At 43.0% G+C, this 18,733-nt stretch overlaps 1 protein-coding gene across 2 annotated transcripts in view; it reads left to right on the forward strand.

The window, feature by feature from the left end:
- Nucleotides 1-2,602: 2,602 nt before the first annotated feature.
- The window catches only part of DOK5 (docking protein 5), a 127,642-nt gene continuing 111,511 nt past the window's right edge, over nt 2,603-18,733 (forward strand). Inside the window, exon 1 of one of the 2 annotated variants that reach the window (XM_072944455.1) lies at nt 2,603-2,639. In XM_072944455.1, the coding sequence (XP_072800556.1) occupies nt 2,604-2,639 (36 nt within the window). In that variant the 5' untranslated portion in view covers nt 2,603. Of the gene's footprint in view, nt 2,640-3,008; nt 3,438-18,733 lie in introns of those variants that run through there. The other variant, XM_006206644.4, reaches the window with a different exon arrangement.

Consider the following 18,733-nt stretch of genomic DNA (forward strand, 5'->3'; position numbering starts at 1 on the left):
ACCGAGACCACATTCCCTATTCTCCCTTGGAGACAGAGGTGGCCAAGTGACAATCTGTTGGTCAGTGGAATGCAAGAGAAAGAGAGGTTTGAAATATGGATGAAATTTGTATTTGGAGGCTAATTTCCCTCCATGTGCTCTTCTCCCTTCCTGTGAGGGGCAGATAACTAGTCCCAGGAATGGAAACCATGGCCAGAGCTGACCCACCAACTTGGGTCCCTGGATGACTTATGGGACTGAGTGTCCTATCTGCTTACCTGGATTGTGAGGTAAAATATACTTTTATCCAATCTAAGTCATTGCATTTTGGGGTCTAATTGTTACACCAGCTTCACATGCCTTTGTAACATAAGAGGTTCCTGGGGTGCTGGATAAGGGGGTTCAACAGTTCTAGAGGGGTTTGGTTTGCTTCTCTTTATCTCTTGGCTCAGCTTCTTCTGTGTGGCCTTCACTCCCCAAGCTCCTGGACTCTGTTCATCCAGACTCCATTTCAGCCAAACACAGTATGAATCTTTGCCCCAGCATTCAGCCGAAGTAATGTAATTACCTTTTAATTCACCAGCTTAGGTCATGTGTCCATGTCTAAACCAATCAGTACAGCTGAAGGAAGGCAGTGCACCTGCTGTACACTTGTGCTGGGAGCAGGGGATATGTATACCCCAAGTGACAGTGGTCGTCACTGCTGGAAGAAGGGAGTTTGCATGCTGAGGCAGCAAACAGAAGTGGATACAACAAATAGGAGGTTTCAAGTGTTAAAAATTGAGTTAAAAGCAGGGATTGAAATAATCATTTTTGTGTATCACACTTGATCACTGGTGAAACTAAATTGTGTGTGACTGTGTGTCTGACAGTGTACAGTCATGCAAGTTGTGCACTGTGCGACTCTGTGAGCACTGCTTACATTGTGTATATCTGTGAATTATTCCCTTCCCCCTTTGCAACAGTTGTGTCTTGTACAGACAATGGACACAATATTGCCTGTTCTCTGAACCGTACGACACAGTGTGTATTTTGCATGTATATCAGTTTGACTTCACCAAAAACAAACTAACAAACAAAACCATACACTGGATTCAATCTTGCAATTAAAAAAAGTTCTGCATGTCTGGCTTGATATTTTCTAGTTTGATTCTAGTTTCCTAACTTCTAGCTAAATTATTTATGGATGTTGATTAAACTCAACATTAACTATCAAGGAATGGATTTTTCAGTCTCAGTTTTTGTCAGTAATTATTTCTGTTATCTTGAGCCGTTCACTTCAAGCTCCTCATGCCTAAATTCCTTTATTCTTTGTTTCTGTGATACTGTGGGTTTGTTCTACAAATGACGTGTTGGATAAATGCCTTCCATGTACACATCTACTTCACGGCAACCATGGACAATTTTTTTTTAAGTCCTAAGCCTTCAAAAAGAACTCTCCAAATGATTTTTAAAAACGGTTTCATCCTCTTTTGGTGAGAGATTTAAACTTAAAACATCATTTACCTTGAATGACAACATGATGACAGAGCTAATGGTTTACTATATAACAAAAAGAGTTCTCCCCGCCGGAATATTTGCTTTTTGATTGTCCCAATTTAGTCTCGGTTCGCCTATGACACATTCTTGGGTGATTCTCTTCTTTAACTGACACCCATCAAACCAAGGTGACTAAAAAGCTAGTGTTCCCAGTGAGAAAGGAAAGATTCATATAAACTTAGAATTGAAAACCTTTGAATGTCATCAGGTCAAACAATTCACTAAATAAATGAATCCTCTTCTCAATAGCTCTGACCAAATGTCACCCAGCCTCGGTTTGGTCACCTCCAGTGAACAAGAATTGTCAATTTCTGATGCCGTCTTTGCCTTTGTGGACAGTGCAAGTGATTAGAAAGATCTTCCTTGGAAACCACTAGTAACCTCCCTCCACCATGACATCTGCTCTTCAGAAGGGCTACAGGACAGTATTCACCAGCAGAGCTGGTGCCACACACACCCCGCTTCCTGTGGGACTTGGGGCAAGTCTCTTAATTCTTCTGAGCTTCGGTTTCTATAAAACGTGGATGATGGTACCTATCTCATGATTTCCTTTAACAGAATTAACACAATACCTAATGCCTGGTGCCTATAAATGTTAGTGGTTATCAACCCAAACATGTTTCAGGAAGGTAGTGCAGCCAGGGGCAGGTGCATGTAAAAATCTGACTTCTCTTTTGTCTTGTTCTATAGGCAGTATCCAGTCATGGCTCTGAACATGAGCTCTATTGCCAGGCTAGGGAGGCATAAATATGGTCCTGGTATTCACATAAGGTGGGGGGAGGTGTTACCTCATAAGATACAGGAGGGCTTCAATAAGCCCGTGTAAAGGGCTTAGCAGGTGCCTGGCACTAAGAATTTATTCAGCACCTGCTCTGGGCCAGGCTTTAGGGGTACACGAATTAATGAGGCCAGGGGTCAGCCCCTGGGAAACTCACATTCAGGCGGGAGAGACAGGCTCAAACAAGGAAAATGTGGCAAATGATATCACTGAGGGCTGGGTCAAGGATGTCAAGGAAACCCGAGGAAGCACGCAGCTTAAGCCATGACAATAGCCCTACCCTCATATGCCAAGGTCAAGGCAACCCATGGCAACACCACCTCCCCAGACACACACGTCAGAGGTAAAAGCCAGTCCTTCCCAGGGAAGAGATGGGGCTGAAGGGAGAGGCAAGGGTAGGCGGCGGCTGGGAAAAAAAGTGAAATTTCCTCTCCATCTAAAATAAACCGGGAGCTAGAGGAGACCCGGCGTTATCTCGGTGGGTGTCGGCGAGGTGCGCGGGCGGGTAGGGGCATGCCGGGGTCTGGGACGATGGGAGGGGTCGGCAGGGGAAGGGCGTCAGGCCAGGTGGGCGGGAGAGGAGGGGAGGAGGAGGGTGAGCGCGTTCCAGTGGGTCTGCGGGCGGGTGGCCACCGCCGGTCGCGGGACCCGCGCGGCTCCTCCTCCTCGCCCTCCCCCACCCCCCTTCCTCCTTCTTTTCCTCCTCCTCCTCCTCCTCCTCCTCCTCCTGGGCCCCGGGAAGAGGCAGGGCTGGATCCCTGAGCAGCCGCCGCTCCTCCTCCTGGCAGGCTGGCTGATGAGTCAGCTGACGCCGGCGGTCCAGCCTCGCCTCGCGGCGCCGCGCTCTCTGCGCTCCCCCAAAGTGGCTGCCAGCCGGCCGCCCACTTTCAGGCTTTGGGGGACAGAGAAAGTGATGTGCGCCTTCTGAAGCCACGCCGAGCCGCAGCCCTAGCAGCCTCACCTTTTCAACTTTCTCCTCCCCCACCCCAAAGCCTTCTCTGGACCCCGCTCTCGACCCTCCCCAAAGCCACTTAGGGTGCGTGCACTTGGGTGAGGGGGTCACCAGCTGTCCGGGATGGCTTCCAATTTTAATGATATAGTGAAGCAAGGGTACGTGAGGATCCGGAGCAGACGCCTAGGGGTAAGTATCGATCCTTTTTTTTCCCCCGTTCGCCGGTTCAATTGTCTTTATCCTTTAGCCAGCATCCCTGGAGGATGGAAGGAGATTGCCGGCAACGCGCCGGTGAATTGCGCTGTGGTTTCTCAGCCGAAACCCACATCTCTTGGGGCTGCCACTGTAAGGCCGGGGCTCGGTATGTCATAGATCTATCTTTATCTCTGGGATGACTTGGCTTTCTGATGGTGGCCGCGTGTTCGGCTTCAGTAGCCACTGGAGCCCATCTACTGGAAATAAATATTTCTCGGTAGCCATGGGAGAGAAACCGGGGCGGGGGTGCTGAGCCTGGAGGATGGCCCCGGTGCCCCTCTTCCCACTCGCCGCCAACTTAACTTTTCCAGGGGGTGGATCAGCTGGTTGAGAAAAGGCAGACGCTCTCAGTGTGAACAAGGCCGGTGACCCTCTGACCTCAGGGAGAGATTTCTGCCAAGTGAAAGGTCCTTTCGGACTTCGGGTCTGGACAGCCACCCGCCCGGGGTCCAGGTGTTGGCAAAGGTGGTAGATTCCCTGGTCCTGAGCCTGGGTATTGGATTTGTTGCTGGAATACACACTGGAAACCCACTGGAAGATTACTTAGGGCGGAACATAATACCTGGCACAGAGCAAGAGCCCCTTCCCTGAATGTATGCTGAAAGGAAGAATAAATGAACCAGAGGGCCCTCCTGGGGGACAGATGTCGGCACACGGATGGCTCCTCTCTTAAAACTCCCTCTCTTTTGCTCCTTTCCCCATTGCTTTTCATTGATGGACTTCGGAGAGAACTCATTCTGGGCTCGAATGATGGCAAAGGAATTCTTGAGGGAGGGGGAGAATCCTGGAATGATTTTTTTTTTTTTCGAAATTTCAAACTACCCCATTTCTCTTTGCCTGGTGTCAAGTGCTGTTGGCGATTTTGTTTACTGTGCACTTCTGGGTGAGGGGGTTGGAGAAAGAAAGTTTACTTTCCTAATGTCTGAAAAAAATAATAATGCCAGTAATGACGTGGAATGGCCACAGTGGAAGTGGAGATACAGTGATACACTGAATGTCTTTCTCTACAAATGTGCAGCATAGGCACCTTTCTCTTATTTGGTCTTTGGACTTTTTAATGTGCCAGATAATTTTACTGAAGGGAACTTCACAGTGTTAAACAGCTAGGGAGGAAAACCTGGTGATAGGGGAGTATCTGTAATTATTCAAAACTCCTGCCTGATTTGTTTTGATCCTTTGCTTTCTTTCTTTTCTTCCGCTTGCTGGTTACCATGTTTTAGCAATTATGTCCCGTGTTACTGGGCATATATAATCAGGGAGATATGTAACGGAATGAACCAACCCTTTCAGCCCCTCCTGAGTTTCCTAGGCTTTTCTTTTTCTGCTAAGCAAATATTCTCATCAAGGGGAACAACTGTTGTTACAGTTCTTAACCTGGTGACTCTCATGCAAAGGGCGATAAATAATAGCAACTTTATGTTTTTGATAACCTTACGGGCCAATAAAAATGAGAATCACAGTTTTAAGAAAAGCATTAAAAAAAACCTCCATTCTAATTTTAGATTTACTGCATCATGTCAATTGAGAAAATTGATAAGAGACATCCATTCTGTGCTAGAGAGCATTCCAATAGAAAGAGGACATGAATTATTAATGCACGAAATGTGAATTATTCATAAGGATCAGAGTTTATGCCAAGTTGTGACACATGGTGATTTATTTGAAAGACTAGTTACCATAACTTTCTAGTGTATAGTAATTGAGATTATTTTTCTGTATTATTGCAACTGACACAATGAAGTTCTCGGTGTGTGCCAATGTTTACGGACAGATATTTGAAGCAGAAGGAAAGGAAATATAGTTTACTTTGCATTCCTTTTATATTTTACAGTATTTTGGATGCCAACCAATAGTGTACTCTATCAGGATGTATTCATTTTGTCTGTGTTAACACTCAGATTTTATAATATCTATTGAATGCTGGTTATTCTCATGGAGAGAAAACGTCAAAAATATAATGGATAGAATCTGGTTTCATTTGTTAAGATTGGTATTATCACCAGTTAGTTTTTAAAAAGTGTTCTAATGATATAATTTATTTATATTAACCAAGGAGGCTGATTACATAGTTGTTGTCAGAAAACACTGCAGACTAAAGTTTTAATAGTGGCATCAAGAAGAAATGCTTCAGGGAAGTGACATAGGGAACCTCAGTCCAAAATAAGAAATGTTAGTAGTATTAATCTAGGCTGCAGACAGCACGCAGCGTGTGCAAACCTCAAAGAGCGTTAGGGCATTATGCTTGGTACAGGGCAGGCGCTCAGTAAGTGCACGTTGAACGTGGATGAACTACAGGGTGAATGTGTGACTTTGCAGTTCATAAGCCTCCTGAGCAACTAATATGACATGGGGGTCACTTTTATTAATGGAATCCAGACAAGTGTCTGTGGATTAGAACCATGTTTGGGAGGGTTTATAATTAAACAAGAAAACAACATTTCATGGTAAGCAGCTGTTGTGCCAAGGAATGCCCCCTCAGATTTGGAAAAAAGAAGAAAAGAGAACAAATTCTCTTTCTCTGACTCATTAGCTCTATGACCCTTGACCTCTCCTGGCCTCAGTTTTCTTACCTGTACAGTGAACACTATTTGATGATGCTGTGGGCATTGGGTAAGGAAATACCTGTGAAAATGCAGTGAAAACGTACAGCTGTGATTCTGATTGCATTATTTCTTTTTTTGATTGCATTATTTCTATAATCAAAGATGAGGTAGGATTGGTGGAAAGACACAGGAATTAAGTTTTTAAAAATCTTTCTATCTAGATGTGTCCAAAGGCATAAATGATGCAGCTCTAGAGTGTTTTCACTGGATGAAGTTTTTACAAATTAGATATATTTAACTGATTGTTGGATGGGACATGAAACATTCTAAGGCCAACCCCATTCAAATGGGCTGCAGATGAGCGGTCACTTTCGGTTGAGATCCTAAACAGTCTAAGCGATTTAAGCAGGCAGATGCATACAGACTTGCTTTTTTCTATAAACATTAAAAAGCTTAGTGAAATTTAACTTATTTAACTCAAAAGCCTCAGTATCGTCACATCTTCATCATCCAGCTTCACCTCCATTGGTTCATGGCGGTTTCAGGCTGTGCCTGGGGCGCAGTATTTGTTCAGGAATGTTGATGTTACTATCTGGGGGGTGGGAAGGGGAGAGAGGGAACAGCTGTCTACAATTATGTGGCAAATCCTACACAAGGCACTCAGAATTTATCCCTAGAGGAATGGTGTATCAGGCGATTTGCACATCATTGACCTGGCTGTGTGACTTAGATGGCATCCTATAACCGTCCTCACTTGGTTTGTTCCTTTGCGACAGGGAGAATGTCACAGGCAGTAATAGCCGTGGCTTGTCCACTATACAAGTCACGTCTGTTCAGTTTATCTCCACGCAGCCTCCCTCAGTTACTTGCCTGTAAATAGCGTTTCTGTGCTCTTGTCTACCAAGGACCCCTTCCCCTTCCTGTCTAACCCACATCCTCACCTGCATGTCTGCTAGTCTCAAACTTCACGTGTCCAACCACTCCTGATTTTTTTTCATCCAAACCTGCCTCTCCTGGAGTCCGTGCCTCAGCCACTAGAGGGCCCAATATTTTAGTTGCCCTGGCAAAAATCAACCCAGCAGTCGAAAAATCAGGCGAGCAGCAAACAGTCAAAACTCAGTCTCATTTCTTGCTCCTTCCCTACCTCTTACCCCACAACCAATCCGTCAGGAGATCTTGTAAGCTCTATTTGAGAAATACATCTGGAGTTTGACTGTTTTTCACACCATCTGCTGCCACCACCCTGGCCCAAGCCCCCGTCAGCTCCTCCCTGTGATACTGTAATAATCTCCTAATTTATCCCCCCGCTGCTCAAACCACCCGTGCCTTCCCATGCAATTCAGAGTGAAAGCCTTGCAAGGGCTCCAAGGCCCTGTACTGGCTCAGAACCTTCTCTCTTGCCGTTCCCTCTGCTTGGAATGCTGTTCCCCCAGATTATCCCCTCCTGGCTGGCTCCTCACCTCCTTCAACCTTTCCTCAAATGCCGTCTTCTTGTTGAGGCCTTCCAGCCACCCCGTTTTATTTCTTCCTTCCTTCTCCCACCATCTCTCTTCCGTTTTTTCTCTCTAGACTCACCCCCTCACATACTGGTCTGTATATTTTACTTGTTGGTTGCCTGTATCCCCCAGATAGCATGTGAAACACTGTGAGAGCTGGGACTTCTCTGTCTTTTAATTAGAGCTGAAGCCCAGTGCCTGGAGCAGTTTCCAGTTTCCAGCACAGAGAAGCACTTGATGAACATGTATTGAATGAATGAATGAATGAATGAAGCCATCACTGTGTCCTGGTTTAAGAGCATAGGCTCTGACAGGAGACTCTGAAAATCCCAGCTCAGTGACCAGTTATGGGACTTTTGGTGGGTTATTTAGCATTTACAAGCCTCAGTCTTGTGTGAAAATAGGGAGACTCGTAATAGCCACCTAACAGATGATCCTCACAGACGGTCAACACGACCCTCGACACAGCGAAACCCAGGTCGTGTTCCTCGCCGCTCCCACCCTCACTGCTCGTGCTGCGAGAAGAGGGGGATGCTTGGCTGGTTGTTACCTTCACCGCTTCTGCTGCAGTAGCTCTCATCCTCAAGGAACTTGCTGTTTAGTTAGGAAAACAAACTTCATATCCACGAAATAATTAACACAAGCACAGATGCCAGGTTATGGAAGGGGTGTTAGCCTTTGTAGGATTTTCCACGATCCTTAGATAAACGGCAGAGATATCAAGAACAGAGAAATTCATCTCCATGGAAGTTTAGTCTGAGCAAGCGCATCGGACTAGGACATAACTGTTCACCTGGGGATCTTTTTCTTGGGTGGCGGAGGTTGGATCTGAAGAATTGGTTCATCAATGGCCAAATTTTCCTCAGAAATATTTCCTCACTCTTTTGTTCCTCTGATTCCCTTGACCCAGCATGCCAGAGAGGTTTAATATTTCATTTAGAGTTTTTGAATTTATAGACAGCGAGGAATCTGTGCGTTTTGAATGGTGCCATGGCCAAGTTAGATTCCTTACATCAAGGTCATAGGACTGGAAGAAAGTCATGCACTGTCGGTACGTAAGTGCCCGTACACACGCAGACAAACACACGCACCCGTTCCGTGAGACACACGAGCACCCTCTGCCTTCCTCAGAGGGAAGAGACTCTGGGATCACTTCCGGTGGTGAAATCTGCGGCCAGATAGACTGGAAGCACATGCCTGAGTCAGCGCGCAGTATTTTAGCCCCGTTGGACTCAGCTTCACTGGCTTCCACGTCAGAAGTGCTCTCCAGCTGGTATTTTAGTTAGCCTTGTTCTTTGGTCCTTGTGGATGGTGTGATTAATTATGCATAAAGTCAGCCTTTAATCATCGTCCCCCAAACTGATTTAAGCAAAGAATGGCCAATTTAGTGATCTTTATGTTTAGACATAAACCACATTACTGATGAGACGATTTTCCCCACATCTGCCAGTGTATTTTTTTTATCATATTCATTAGATGACTAGAAATATTTATTTTTTAAGCAGCTTTGTAATTTTTGTGGGGAATCGTTATCTTTGGTATTTTAAGAATTTAGTTTTCATTTGGGATATATGTGCTTTCATTCATGCATCAAGAATTTACTAGGTGCCTACTCGTGTTAAGAAGCTCAGGGAAAACCACCTTAAATAAGGCAGGTACAGTCAACATCCTCAAGGAAGTGACAGTCTGTTTTTGGACTTGTATGGTTGACATGAGATTAATATATTCACTGTAGTTAAGGATGAATTGATTTGCGTAAGAGGCCAAGCACTGATGTGAAAAGACATGTGCAGGTCTTTCCCTGTTTCACTTTTGTGAAGCCAGAAAGGGGAAATTTGATTTTCCTCTTACTCTACAAATTTGATTCCAATTGAATAGAAATACAGTCTTTGGAGATTCTAAGCCAGGAAGAGATTATGTTGCCTCTCCTTGCGACCCCTTGTTTCTATGAAATTCAGAATGAAATTGGGAGTTTAGAAATGCCACAGATAGATGTGAATGTTGACGTTAAAACAGCTTCTTTCTAGAATGCAGATGCCTACATTTTGGGTAAGTATCTGGAAGCTGATTTTTTTTTTCAGCTTTTTGAGCGGTTGGAGGGCTGGGTTTATTCTGTTAGTGTTCTAAGCCTCTGTGGATGTCCCGGATTTCAGACAACATAAATGTTAGCTGTGTGTGCTGTGTTCTTCAGTGGAGTCCTTAAACAGTCCCTGGGGTTAGGGTGCAAATAATTTGTCTCAGGCGATGCTTCGTAGCTTTTATGAGGTTCTTAGAGAGATCTGTACTTTTGTGCCCCAAGCCCTCTCACCTCTCACCCTCTACAACATCCAAAAGATTAAGGACCACTGTCTCATCTTTTTAAATTAAAATTTTAGATTTTGGGTAATAGTAGGTTCACATCAGGTGTAGGAAATAATGCAAAGAGATATCCCATGCCTTTTACCCAATTTCTCCCAATGCTGACGTCTTGCAGCTCTGTAGTACAAGTGCAACCAGGATGCTGATAGTGGTACCATCAACGTGCAGAACATCCCCTCACTGCAGGGTCTTTCATGCTGTTCTTTTATAGCTGCCCCTTCTGCTCCCCCCTCCCACAGCCCTAAAGCCTTGAGAACCATGAATCTGTTTTCTATTTCTATAGTTTTATCATTTCAAAAATATTATATAAATGGAACCATATAGTATGTAACTTTTGGGGATTTTTTTTTTAACTCAGCACAGTTCTCTGGAATTGTCATGGTTGCTCTGGGTACTGTGAGTATCAGTGGTTTATCCCTTTTTATTGCTAAGTAATATTCCATGGTATGGGTGTACTACAGTTTGTTCAGCCATTCATCTATTGAAGGGCACTTGGCGGTGGTTTCCAGTTTTAGGCTGTTACAAATAAGGCTGATGCAAACATTTAACTACAGGTTTTTGTGCAAGTATAAGTTTTTATACATCTAGGAAAACACCCAGGAGTACAGTTGCTGCATTGTATTGGTAGTTCCATGTTTAGTGCTTTAAGAAACCGCCAAAGTGTTTTCACAGTGGTTGTACCATTTTACATTCACACCAGCAAATGCATGAGTGATCCAGTTTCTCCGCATCCTTGCCAACATTTGATGTTGTCTCCAGTTTTTTGTGTCAGTTTGGTTTAGACATTCTGATGTGTGTGTATTGATATCTCCTTGTGATGATAAGATGATAATTGTTATCTTCTTGTGATATTGAGCTTTTTTTTCATGTTTTAATTTGCCACGTGTACGTGCATTTTGGTAAAATGCCTACTGAAGTCTTCTGCACATTTTCTAAGGGGATTGCTTGTTTTGTAACTGTGGAGTTTTGAGAATTCTTTATATGTTTTAGATATGAAGCCTTCTCAGACATGTAGTTTGCAAATATTTTCTCTCAGTATGGAACTGAAATTTAGCTCCCTTATGTGCAAAAATGAGGGCAGTAATATGCTTCTCATAAAAGACATCAAACTCTTAATCCTGTGTATTTGCTTATTTATTCATTCTTCCTTCTTTCCTGTCTTCTTTTTATATACTATTAAATATGTGCATGAAGTGGGTGTTTTATGTCCATTTTACAGATCACAAAACTGAATTACTGTGATGTTAAGTTTTTGTCCAAGTCACACAGCTGATACATGGCAGAGCCTAAATTTGAGTTCAAGCTGCTTCTCTCTTGTGGAGCATTTGAGTAATTCTTTCTTCTCCCCCGTTTCAGACAGTGCTGCAGACCCCTCTCATCCCATCCCATGGTGAACATACTGGTGAAAAATTCCCAGAGGTGGACTTATTGTCCGAAGCATATTCACATGTGAAATTTTATCAAAGTTGCCTTGGAGAATGTTCCCAGCAATCGATGAGGACACCTGTTTCCTCTCATCTTGGAAAAGTGTGCTTTGAGAGCTTTTGCAAGATTTTGCTAATCCCATAGGTGAAAAGTGGATATATCAGGGCATAGCTTTTTCTCAAGCATGAGGCTGAGTTCTTGGCAATTTCATTAGAGTCTTTTCAGTTTTGCAGTCTTTTTTCTTGTAAAAGTGACATTTACGCAACTTAAAAAGTAGTTACTGAGTAAGGATTTAGCAACACATAAAAGATGATCTGTTTTCTTAGAAAAGCATCTTCCTGGGAAATGCTGTGTCCAAATCTTTGACCCAAAAGTTATGGTAAATCATCTGTTAACTGTGACTGTCTTTGTTATTTTTATTCTAAAAATAAAATGATAAAACTGAACATGTGAGCAGCATATATTGGGCAAAAAGACATGTTTATTGACTCAAACCAATACATAGTGACTGATGTTGCCCAAACATTATTTTTATTCGCTTGCTCGGTCTTGTAAGATGCTTCAGGTGGGTCCAGGTGGGACGAGGGATGATGAGGAACCTTTGGACTGATAAATGCAGGTGGCCCCCATCAGATATTCTCCGTCCCCTTCTCCTTTTGGTTTCATTCAGGATCACTCCTCACAACTGTAATGATTTTTTAAATGATTCATTTCTTCTGCTTGCTTCTGAGCATTCAGAGGTTAAGATCTTTTTCAGTTTTGTTAATGGCTTAATTCCCCGCGGTTAGAATAGTGTCTTGGCCCAGAGTTGGTGCTCAGTAAACATTTAAGTAAATGAACGAAACCCTAAAATAACACTTGGCATGTTCAGTTATGAAGCAGACAGTCACCCTAGCATCTCATGTGCACACATATTCATAAATCCCAAGAAATTTCAAGAGTTTTGTGGAATTCACTTGGGTGCCAAACTACGATCCTCAGTGCAGACCAAACATGTGGAGAAGAGGAACCTGGTTGGAATAAGAATGGCCTGATTTTTACCCTGTCCTGCTGCTGGCCATCTGCTGTGACCAAAGCATGTCACTGAACTTCTCACATCTCAGCTTCCGCCATGGCGAGATGGAGACACAAATGTCTAAGCTCCTTCTCTTACCGCCTGTCCACCTCCAAGCCAGAGTGTGACTGGGGATGTGAAGAGCATGCCCAATCACACAAAATATTCCACTTGGTCCCAAATCAGTGTCCCCAGTGCTCTGGTATCGGCCTCCTGAGTGGAAAACAGCGAGAGAAAACTTTGGATGCCACTGTGCTGCTGTGACTTGTGTTAGACCACAAAACAAGAACTTGAGAATTTTTAAAATTTATTATTTATTTGGATTTCAAAAGGCAGTGTTGAATTTCTGGCAAAAAAAAAAAAGGAAAGGAAAGAAAGAAGAAACAGGTCCACTCTATCCACAACAGAAGATGGCTTTTACATTTATCAATTTTTAAAAAAATTTACTAGTGTTTTGCATTGCATGTACATGGTAAAGAAACAATGTAAAAAAGGATGGAATGCAGAGGAGATATCCCTCATACCCCAGACTTGGCTCTGTTTCCAGGCAGTTCTAGGCAGATTCTGGTACATTTGTATGGAGATATGTGTGTACAGGCATATAAAAAATGCACGTGTTTGTGTGTGTGTATAATTTGTTTTGCACACATGGGTTCATATTACTTAGTACTGTTATGTACTCTGTTGTGTGTTCTTTTAACTTATGTTGGAGCAGTTTTCGGAAATTTTTATTTGTGCCCAGTATTCACTTGTTTTGCTGTTCCATGACTTCTTTAATTGGTTCACACTAATAATGGACATTTGAATGTAATGTTTAATTTTTGCTCATTAGACAGCGAATCAGTGACCATCCTTGCACATACACTTATGCGTACATGATACTATATTTCTACGAAATTCTACAAAGGAAGTTGCTCTTACGAAATTGTGTATGTTTCCAACTTTGATGAATAGATCTAATTTTCCTTCAGAGAAGCTGGGCCAGGTGTACTTCCACCGAGATGGCTCAGGGATACTTTTTTTCTGCCAGTCTTCACCTGGGGGTGTGTTTAACTGTGTATGTGCGTGTTCAACTTTTGAAGGACGTTCTCCTGCCTCTGTTCCTTGGCTCGGTCCTGCACTCCCCGGATTGATTCTGCTTACAGCAAATTGATCATCTAAGAATCTAATCCAATCCTATATTACCTCTGCTTTAACACTCTTTAATGCCTTCCCCTTACGTATAAATATTCTGCAGTGTACTCAAGACACTCTGTGATCTCGACCCTGCCGTAGCTCATCCCACGCAGATTAGTGCTCAGATCATCGCACCCCAAATCAGTACTCGAGCCAAACCTACCCACTTCAGTTCCTCCAGTGGCCAAGCTCCCTGTCCTCTGATACCTCCTTTACACGTGCTTTTTTCATTGATTAGAAAATTCTTCTTACTTTTGCTTTCTTTACTTCCTTCTTATCCTGAGATAGCTCAGCTAGGGTGTTACTGGTGTGGAGATGCTTTTTGCCAGCACCATCCCACGTCTAAATGGTGGGAGGAGCCAGTCTCTACACGTGGATCTTCAAATTTAAATTAATTAAAACCAAATAAAAATTTAAAAATTCAGTTCCTTAGTCATGCTAGACACTTTCTGGTGTCAGCAGCCACATTCTGTCAGTGGCTGCCATGGTGGCAGCACAGATACCGGCTGTTTCCGTCATTTTTGAGAATTCTCTTGCACAGCGCCGCCCTGATTTCCTCATAACACACGTGGCTGTTTTAACATACGCAGTTGAGCCTGTTGTTTTGATGGTTTTGACTTCGTTAGTCTGTGAGCCCCGCAAGGATAGAGCTTGTTCTTGTCTTGCTCCTTGCTTTTCTCATGCAGTAGGGGTTCAACAACTATTTGTTGAATGAAATGAATGAATGAATGAGTGAATTAAAAAAGTCCTCCAAGCTCTTGCCTTTGCTGTTGTGCCTTATTGATGAGCAGGCCTTTTGCGAGGGGGGTTGGACCCTCCATGTTTTTATGTAGATCGCCTTCAGCATTCCAGTTGGATAACTTAGCAGGACCCTGGTTGTTTCACCACCATCATCTGGGATTCTTTTTTTCCCATTGGACGTGATATTTCAGCATCCATTGCCCAACTGTGGAAAGGTGGAGTGGGATTGGGCTAGACCAGTGCAGCGGGCATTGCAGTGTGCCTTCCAGATTGCCACCTTTCTCTTCCAAGGTGGAAGCCTTCCTTCCCCCACTGGCAGCGCTAGGAGATGGAAGACAGACAGCTTGCCGCTGAGCCCTGTGCTGGTGCTGAAGAGCGCTACCTGGCCTAAGCCAAGCCCCTTTCCTGGGGCACAGCCTGCACTCAGCGACTGCCCCAGCTTGGGACACCTCTACAGGCATTCAGGTTCCTGGGTGGGGGAGGGAGATCCCCAGAGGGCACTGTTGAGAGTGCGTGACATTGACCTGCATCCTTGACTGCCTCCTGGGTGTTGCTTCTGAGAGCCGTCCCTGTGAAACTTGCTGAGTGCACATCTCCTTCTTAGCACCTGCTTCCTGGCAAACTCACCTTGCAACACCCTGGTTTGTAACTGGAAGTCTGCAGCTTTAGTTCAGCCTTCCAAAGAGGGAGCCAAGGCCTTTGGCAAGAATGGGCTTTGCCTGATTTGCTGGCCCATGGTTTCTGCCTGTATTTTGCCCAGTGTTCTCAAAACCAGAATGGTTCCTTAGTTGACTTTTCAGGAAATGAAAGTTTGATGGCTTATGTCATTTCTTATGTTGTTAAAATGCGCCAGTCTCTTCAGCAGACTCAGTAAATGAATGGATGAAGGAAATACCTTACCCAGTTCATTACATTGAGTTTGCGCATTATTAATATCAGCCATGGTCTTCTCTGGGAGGAAGAAGCTCCAAATAAACCGTAGGCAAGATTTGCAGGCATGTTACTTTAGCTTTTCTTGCTGAAAGGCCTGATTACAGTTCTTCTTCCTGAGTACCTGTTTACACCGTCATAAAAATAGAATTCTGGTTATATCTTATTGTAGCCAGAGGGAAGGGATATACTTTTGTTGGTGGATTTGATTCCACTTTAATCCTGAACAGAGCGTTTGGCAGTCAAGTAGCCCACTCATGGAGAGGAGACAATTTGATTTTCCCCCCATAACTGTCATTTCATTGGGCAGCTGCGAGTTTCTGAAGAGCATTTGTAATGCAGAACATTTGTAACGTAAATGGAGTTCCAGAAGATATGCTGACTGGCAGATGTTTCGAGACTGATTAAAGATGTAGAAAGAAGTGTATTTCCCCAGGCTGCTGGACTGCCTTTTAATGACATTGACAGCTTTACACATGGGACTGAAAAAGTTCTTTATCATATAGAAATACATTTCTCAAGTGAAATCCACTGGAGAGAGATGGGTACAGAATAGAGTGTGTATGAAACAGATTGGACATTTCACTGGTGTTTAACTTTGAAGCTTATTTTTCAGAGATAGATGAAGTTGGATATTTCAAAGATGAAAAAATCATTTTGTTATACTAATTTCTCTAACAGTAACTCAAAGTGTGGGTCAGCTTCCTGCCAGTTAAGGTCACACACTCTAGGGAATTTGTAATCGTGATTTTAGATGGGCGTGAGGCGTGTGGAGTTAGAAGTGAGCAGTTTTTCATTTTGTCTTGTCAAGGTTCAAACTGAAAGGCATTGGCATATTAGTTGGAGAAACAGCTAACAAGGAGAATATAAAGGGTTGTTAAAAATATTTCTTACCAACACAACATTGTAAGTCAATTATACTTTAATAAAACTATTTCTTACTATTCTCCGAGCTAGAGAGGCATACAAGTGAAGATGATACTAAATTTAAGAGACAGCATATAAAAAGAATGATATCAGTTCAAGTTCTGAAACCAGAGGAAAGAGGAAAGGACCAGAATAGACATTCCTGATGCGAAGAGATTTGATATTAACCTCTTTGATCCCTATATTTGACTGATGAGGACACTGAGGCCGAGAGATTTCGTGGCTTCTCCAAGACTCTGGCCCCTCAGAAATCTTATTTTTTAAGCTGTGAAGTGTGCAACCTGAAATTGTCCTGATGTATTGTGAAGTGTACAAAAAAGCAAGTGGCAGAAAAAAGTGAGGAATTTTGGCACGAATGTGTGCACATATGTGTTTCTGTATGGGCATACAAACATGAAGGAAGGAACAGTTTCTGGTCATAACTCTTGTCAGGTAACTGTACTTTCCCCTAAGAAGTGGGACTACTGGACGTAAAATGAGATGGGTGGTCATTTGCTTTTTAAGTTTTACACTTTTTAATTTATTTATGTATTTATCTATTTGTTCATTTATTTTTACAATGCACATTCATACCTTTTGTAGTACCATTAAAAAAAAGAAGTATTGTGACCCTAATTGGCCAGAGACAAACAACAGTGGTGGGGGATAAACCTTTTTTTTTTTTTTTTTAGTGAACTCATTTTATTTAAAGTTTATTGAAAATTAATTCTCTGAATAACAAGGGCATGTCCTCCTTTACTGTGTTGTCCTGAAGGACATCATCCAATAGCATCACTGACCTTTTCCCTTGTGTGTCTCTTGGGACTTGGGAGAGCAACAGATTATGTTCATTCATATATAAAGTCGTCCGTTTGTCACTTTCACAGTATATTTTCTTTTGTAGGAGAGGAAGCCAGGTCATGTGGCTTTCTGCACCTTAGCATAATTATTATGGCTTTTTCAGAAACATGACAAGACATCCTTCACATCCATCACAATTCGAATACATTTTCCTTTAGTGATCGCTTCTGATGTTCTAATAAAGAGCTCCGAGAGCCCAGGGTTTCAGCAACATCTCTCTCACAGTCATCAGGTGGAGGATGAAGTGGTCTCTTTACATATTGTATTAAGTTTATCAAGGGAACAACAACTCTAGTCTGTCAAGAGAGAAAGATGGCATTTGGATTCCTACACTCAAGTGTTTAAACATGGCAGCTTCAGCAGGGAGAGGCTGGGTGGACAAATGGGAGAAGGAAGTTGGGTCAGATTTTCGGAACAAATCAAGCTGATTTGGAATTTCAGTTTATCTTGATAATTTGTTCATTTGAGTTTTCTGTGGTTTTTTTGCAAGTGCTGGTGTTTGCTTTTATGTAGCAAAATCACATCCAGTATTTAAGAGCGTAGTCTTGGTGAACTGTGTAAAGTGTATAATCAATATACTTTGTGACAATAACATAAAGCAGGGAAGGAGAGACTCATGCCCCCTTGAGCTGGTTTTATAAAGGTTTGTTTCCAAAAGCTAGTATTTTTTTTATAGGTTTTGGCCCTTTAGCCAAATAAAGATTTTTCTATGGAAGAATAAAGCAGTCTAATTACCATGTCAATGTGGTTGGTTGTAATTTGGATGTAGAAACGTAGAAATATTGACGGAAATTACTATGAGCTCTGTGACTCAGTGTGCTGCATTTGGACTTCACAGTAGTAGGACGCTTAATAGCTGATGTCCTTAGCAAAACATTGTTTACACGGACAGGGAGTTAGTTACTACTTGTTACCCCATTTTATAGATGAACAAAGTGAGGGTCAGAGCAGTGACATGACTTGTCCAAGGTCATATGGCCAAGCAAGATGACCCTGGAATTGGGCTTTGGCACACTTACTTAATTCATGTTATAACTCTTGGAACAACACTTAATCATTGGTGTCACTCCCTTTGGAGGGAGAGTGAAGATTCTTAAGTGCTGTGCTAGATTTTTTGCATGCATCGTCTTTTTGATTTTGTCTTCACTAATGCTCTAAGGCACAGGTTATTAGCTTCATTTAAAGTTTCAGGAAACCTAGGATCAAAGAAGTTAGAAGTTACCCAGAATCACAGAAATGGTGGAGGGACGGAGCAGAATTTGAATTCATATCCGTGGCGCCACCCTCCATGCTGTTACCATCCGTCCTCTTACGCCGACATGGGTGCGGAGGGACACAGTTTCATCAGGACGTTGTGTCGCTGTGGTACTGCGGGGCCAGTGTTAGTGGAACGAGTGCTCAGTGGGAGGAGTGGCCCCTTACGTTGTCTCTGGCCAATTTAAAAGGACTTCTTAGCGTTGGTAAAAGTAAGTCACAGAGAGATTAAGTCATTTACAAGGTCACACAAACAAGACACTGACATCTGTTTCTATGGTTAAGCATATTACTTGACTAAACATACAGCACGATGGTTAAATCTGGGTTTTTAATTCAGTCTCAAACCAGTACGATGTACTGTCATTGTCCTCAGTGTACAAGGGAAGGATTCAGGTTTGTGGGGATTGCGTAATCTACTCAGGATTGCCCTGCTGGTAACAGGAGAAGCAAGGGGTTCAGACCCGTCCAGACCTTTCTCTGCTT

Source organism: Vicugna pacos, chromosome 19 (assembly GCF_048564905.1).
Source record: "Vicugna pacos chromosome 19, VicPac4, whole genome shotgun sequence".
Lineage (NCBI taxonomy): Eukaryota > Metazoa > Chordata > Mammalia > Artiodactyla > Camelidae > Vicugna > Vicugna pacos.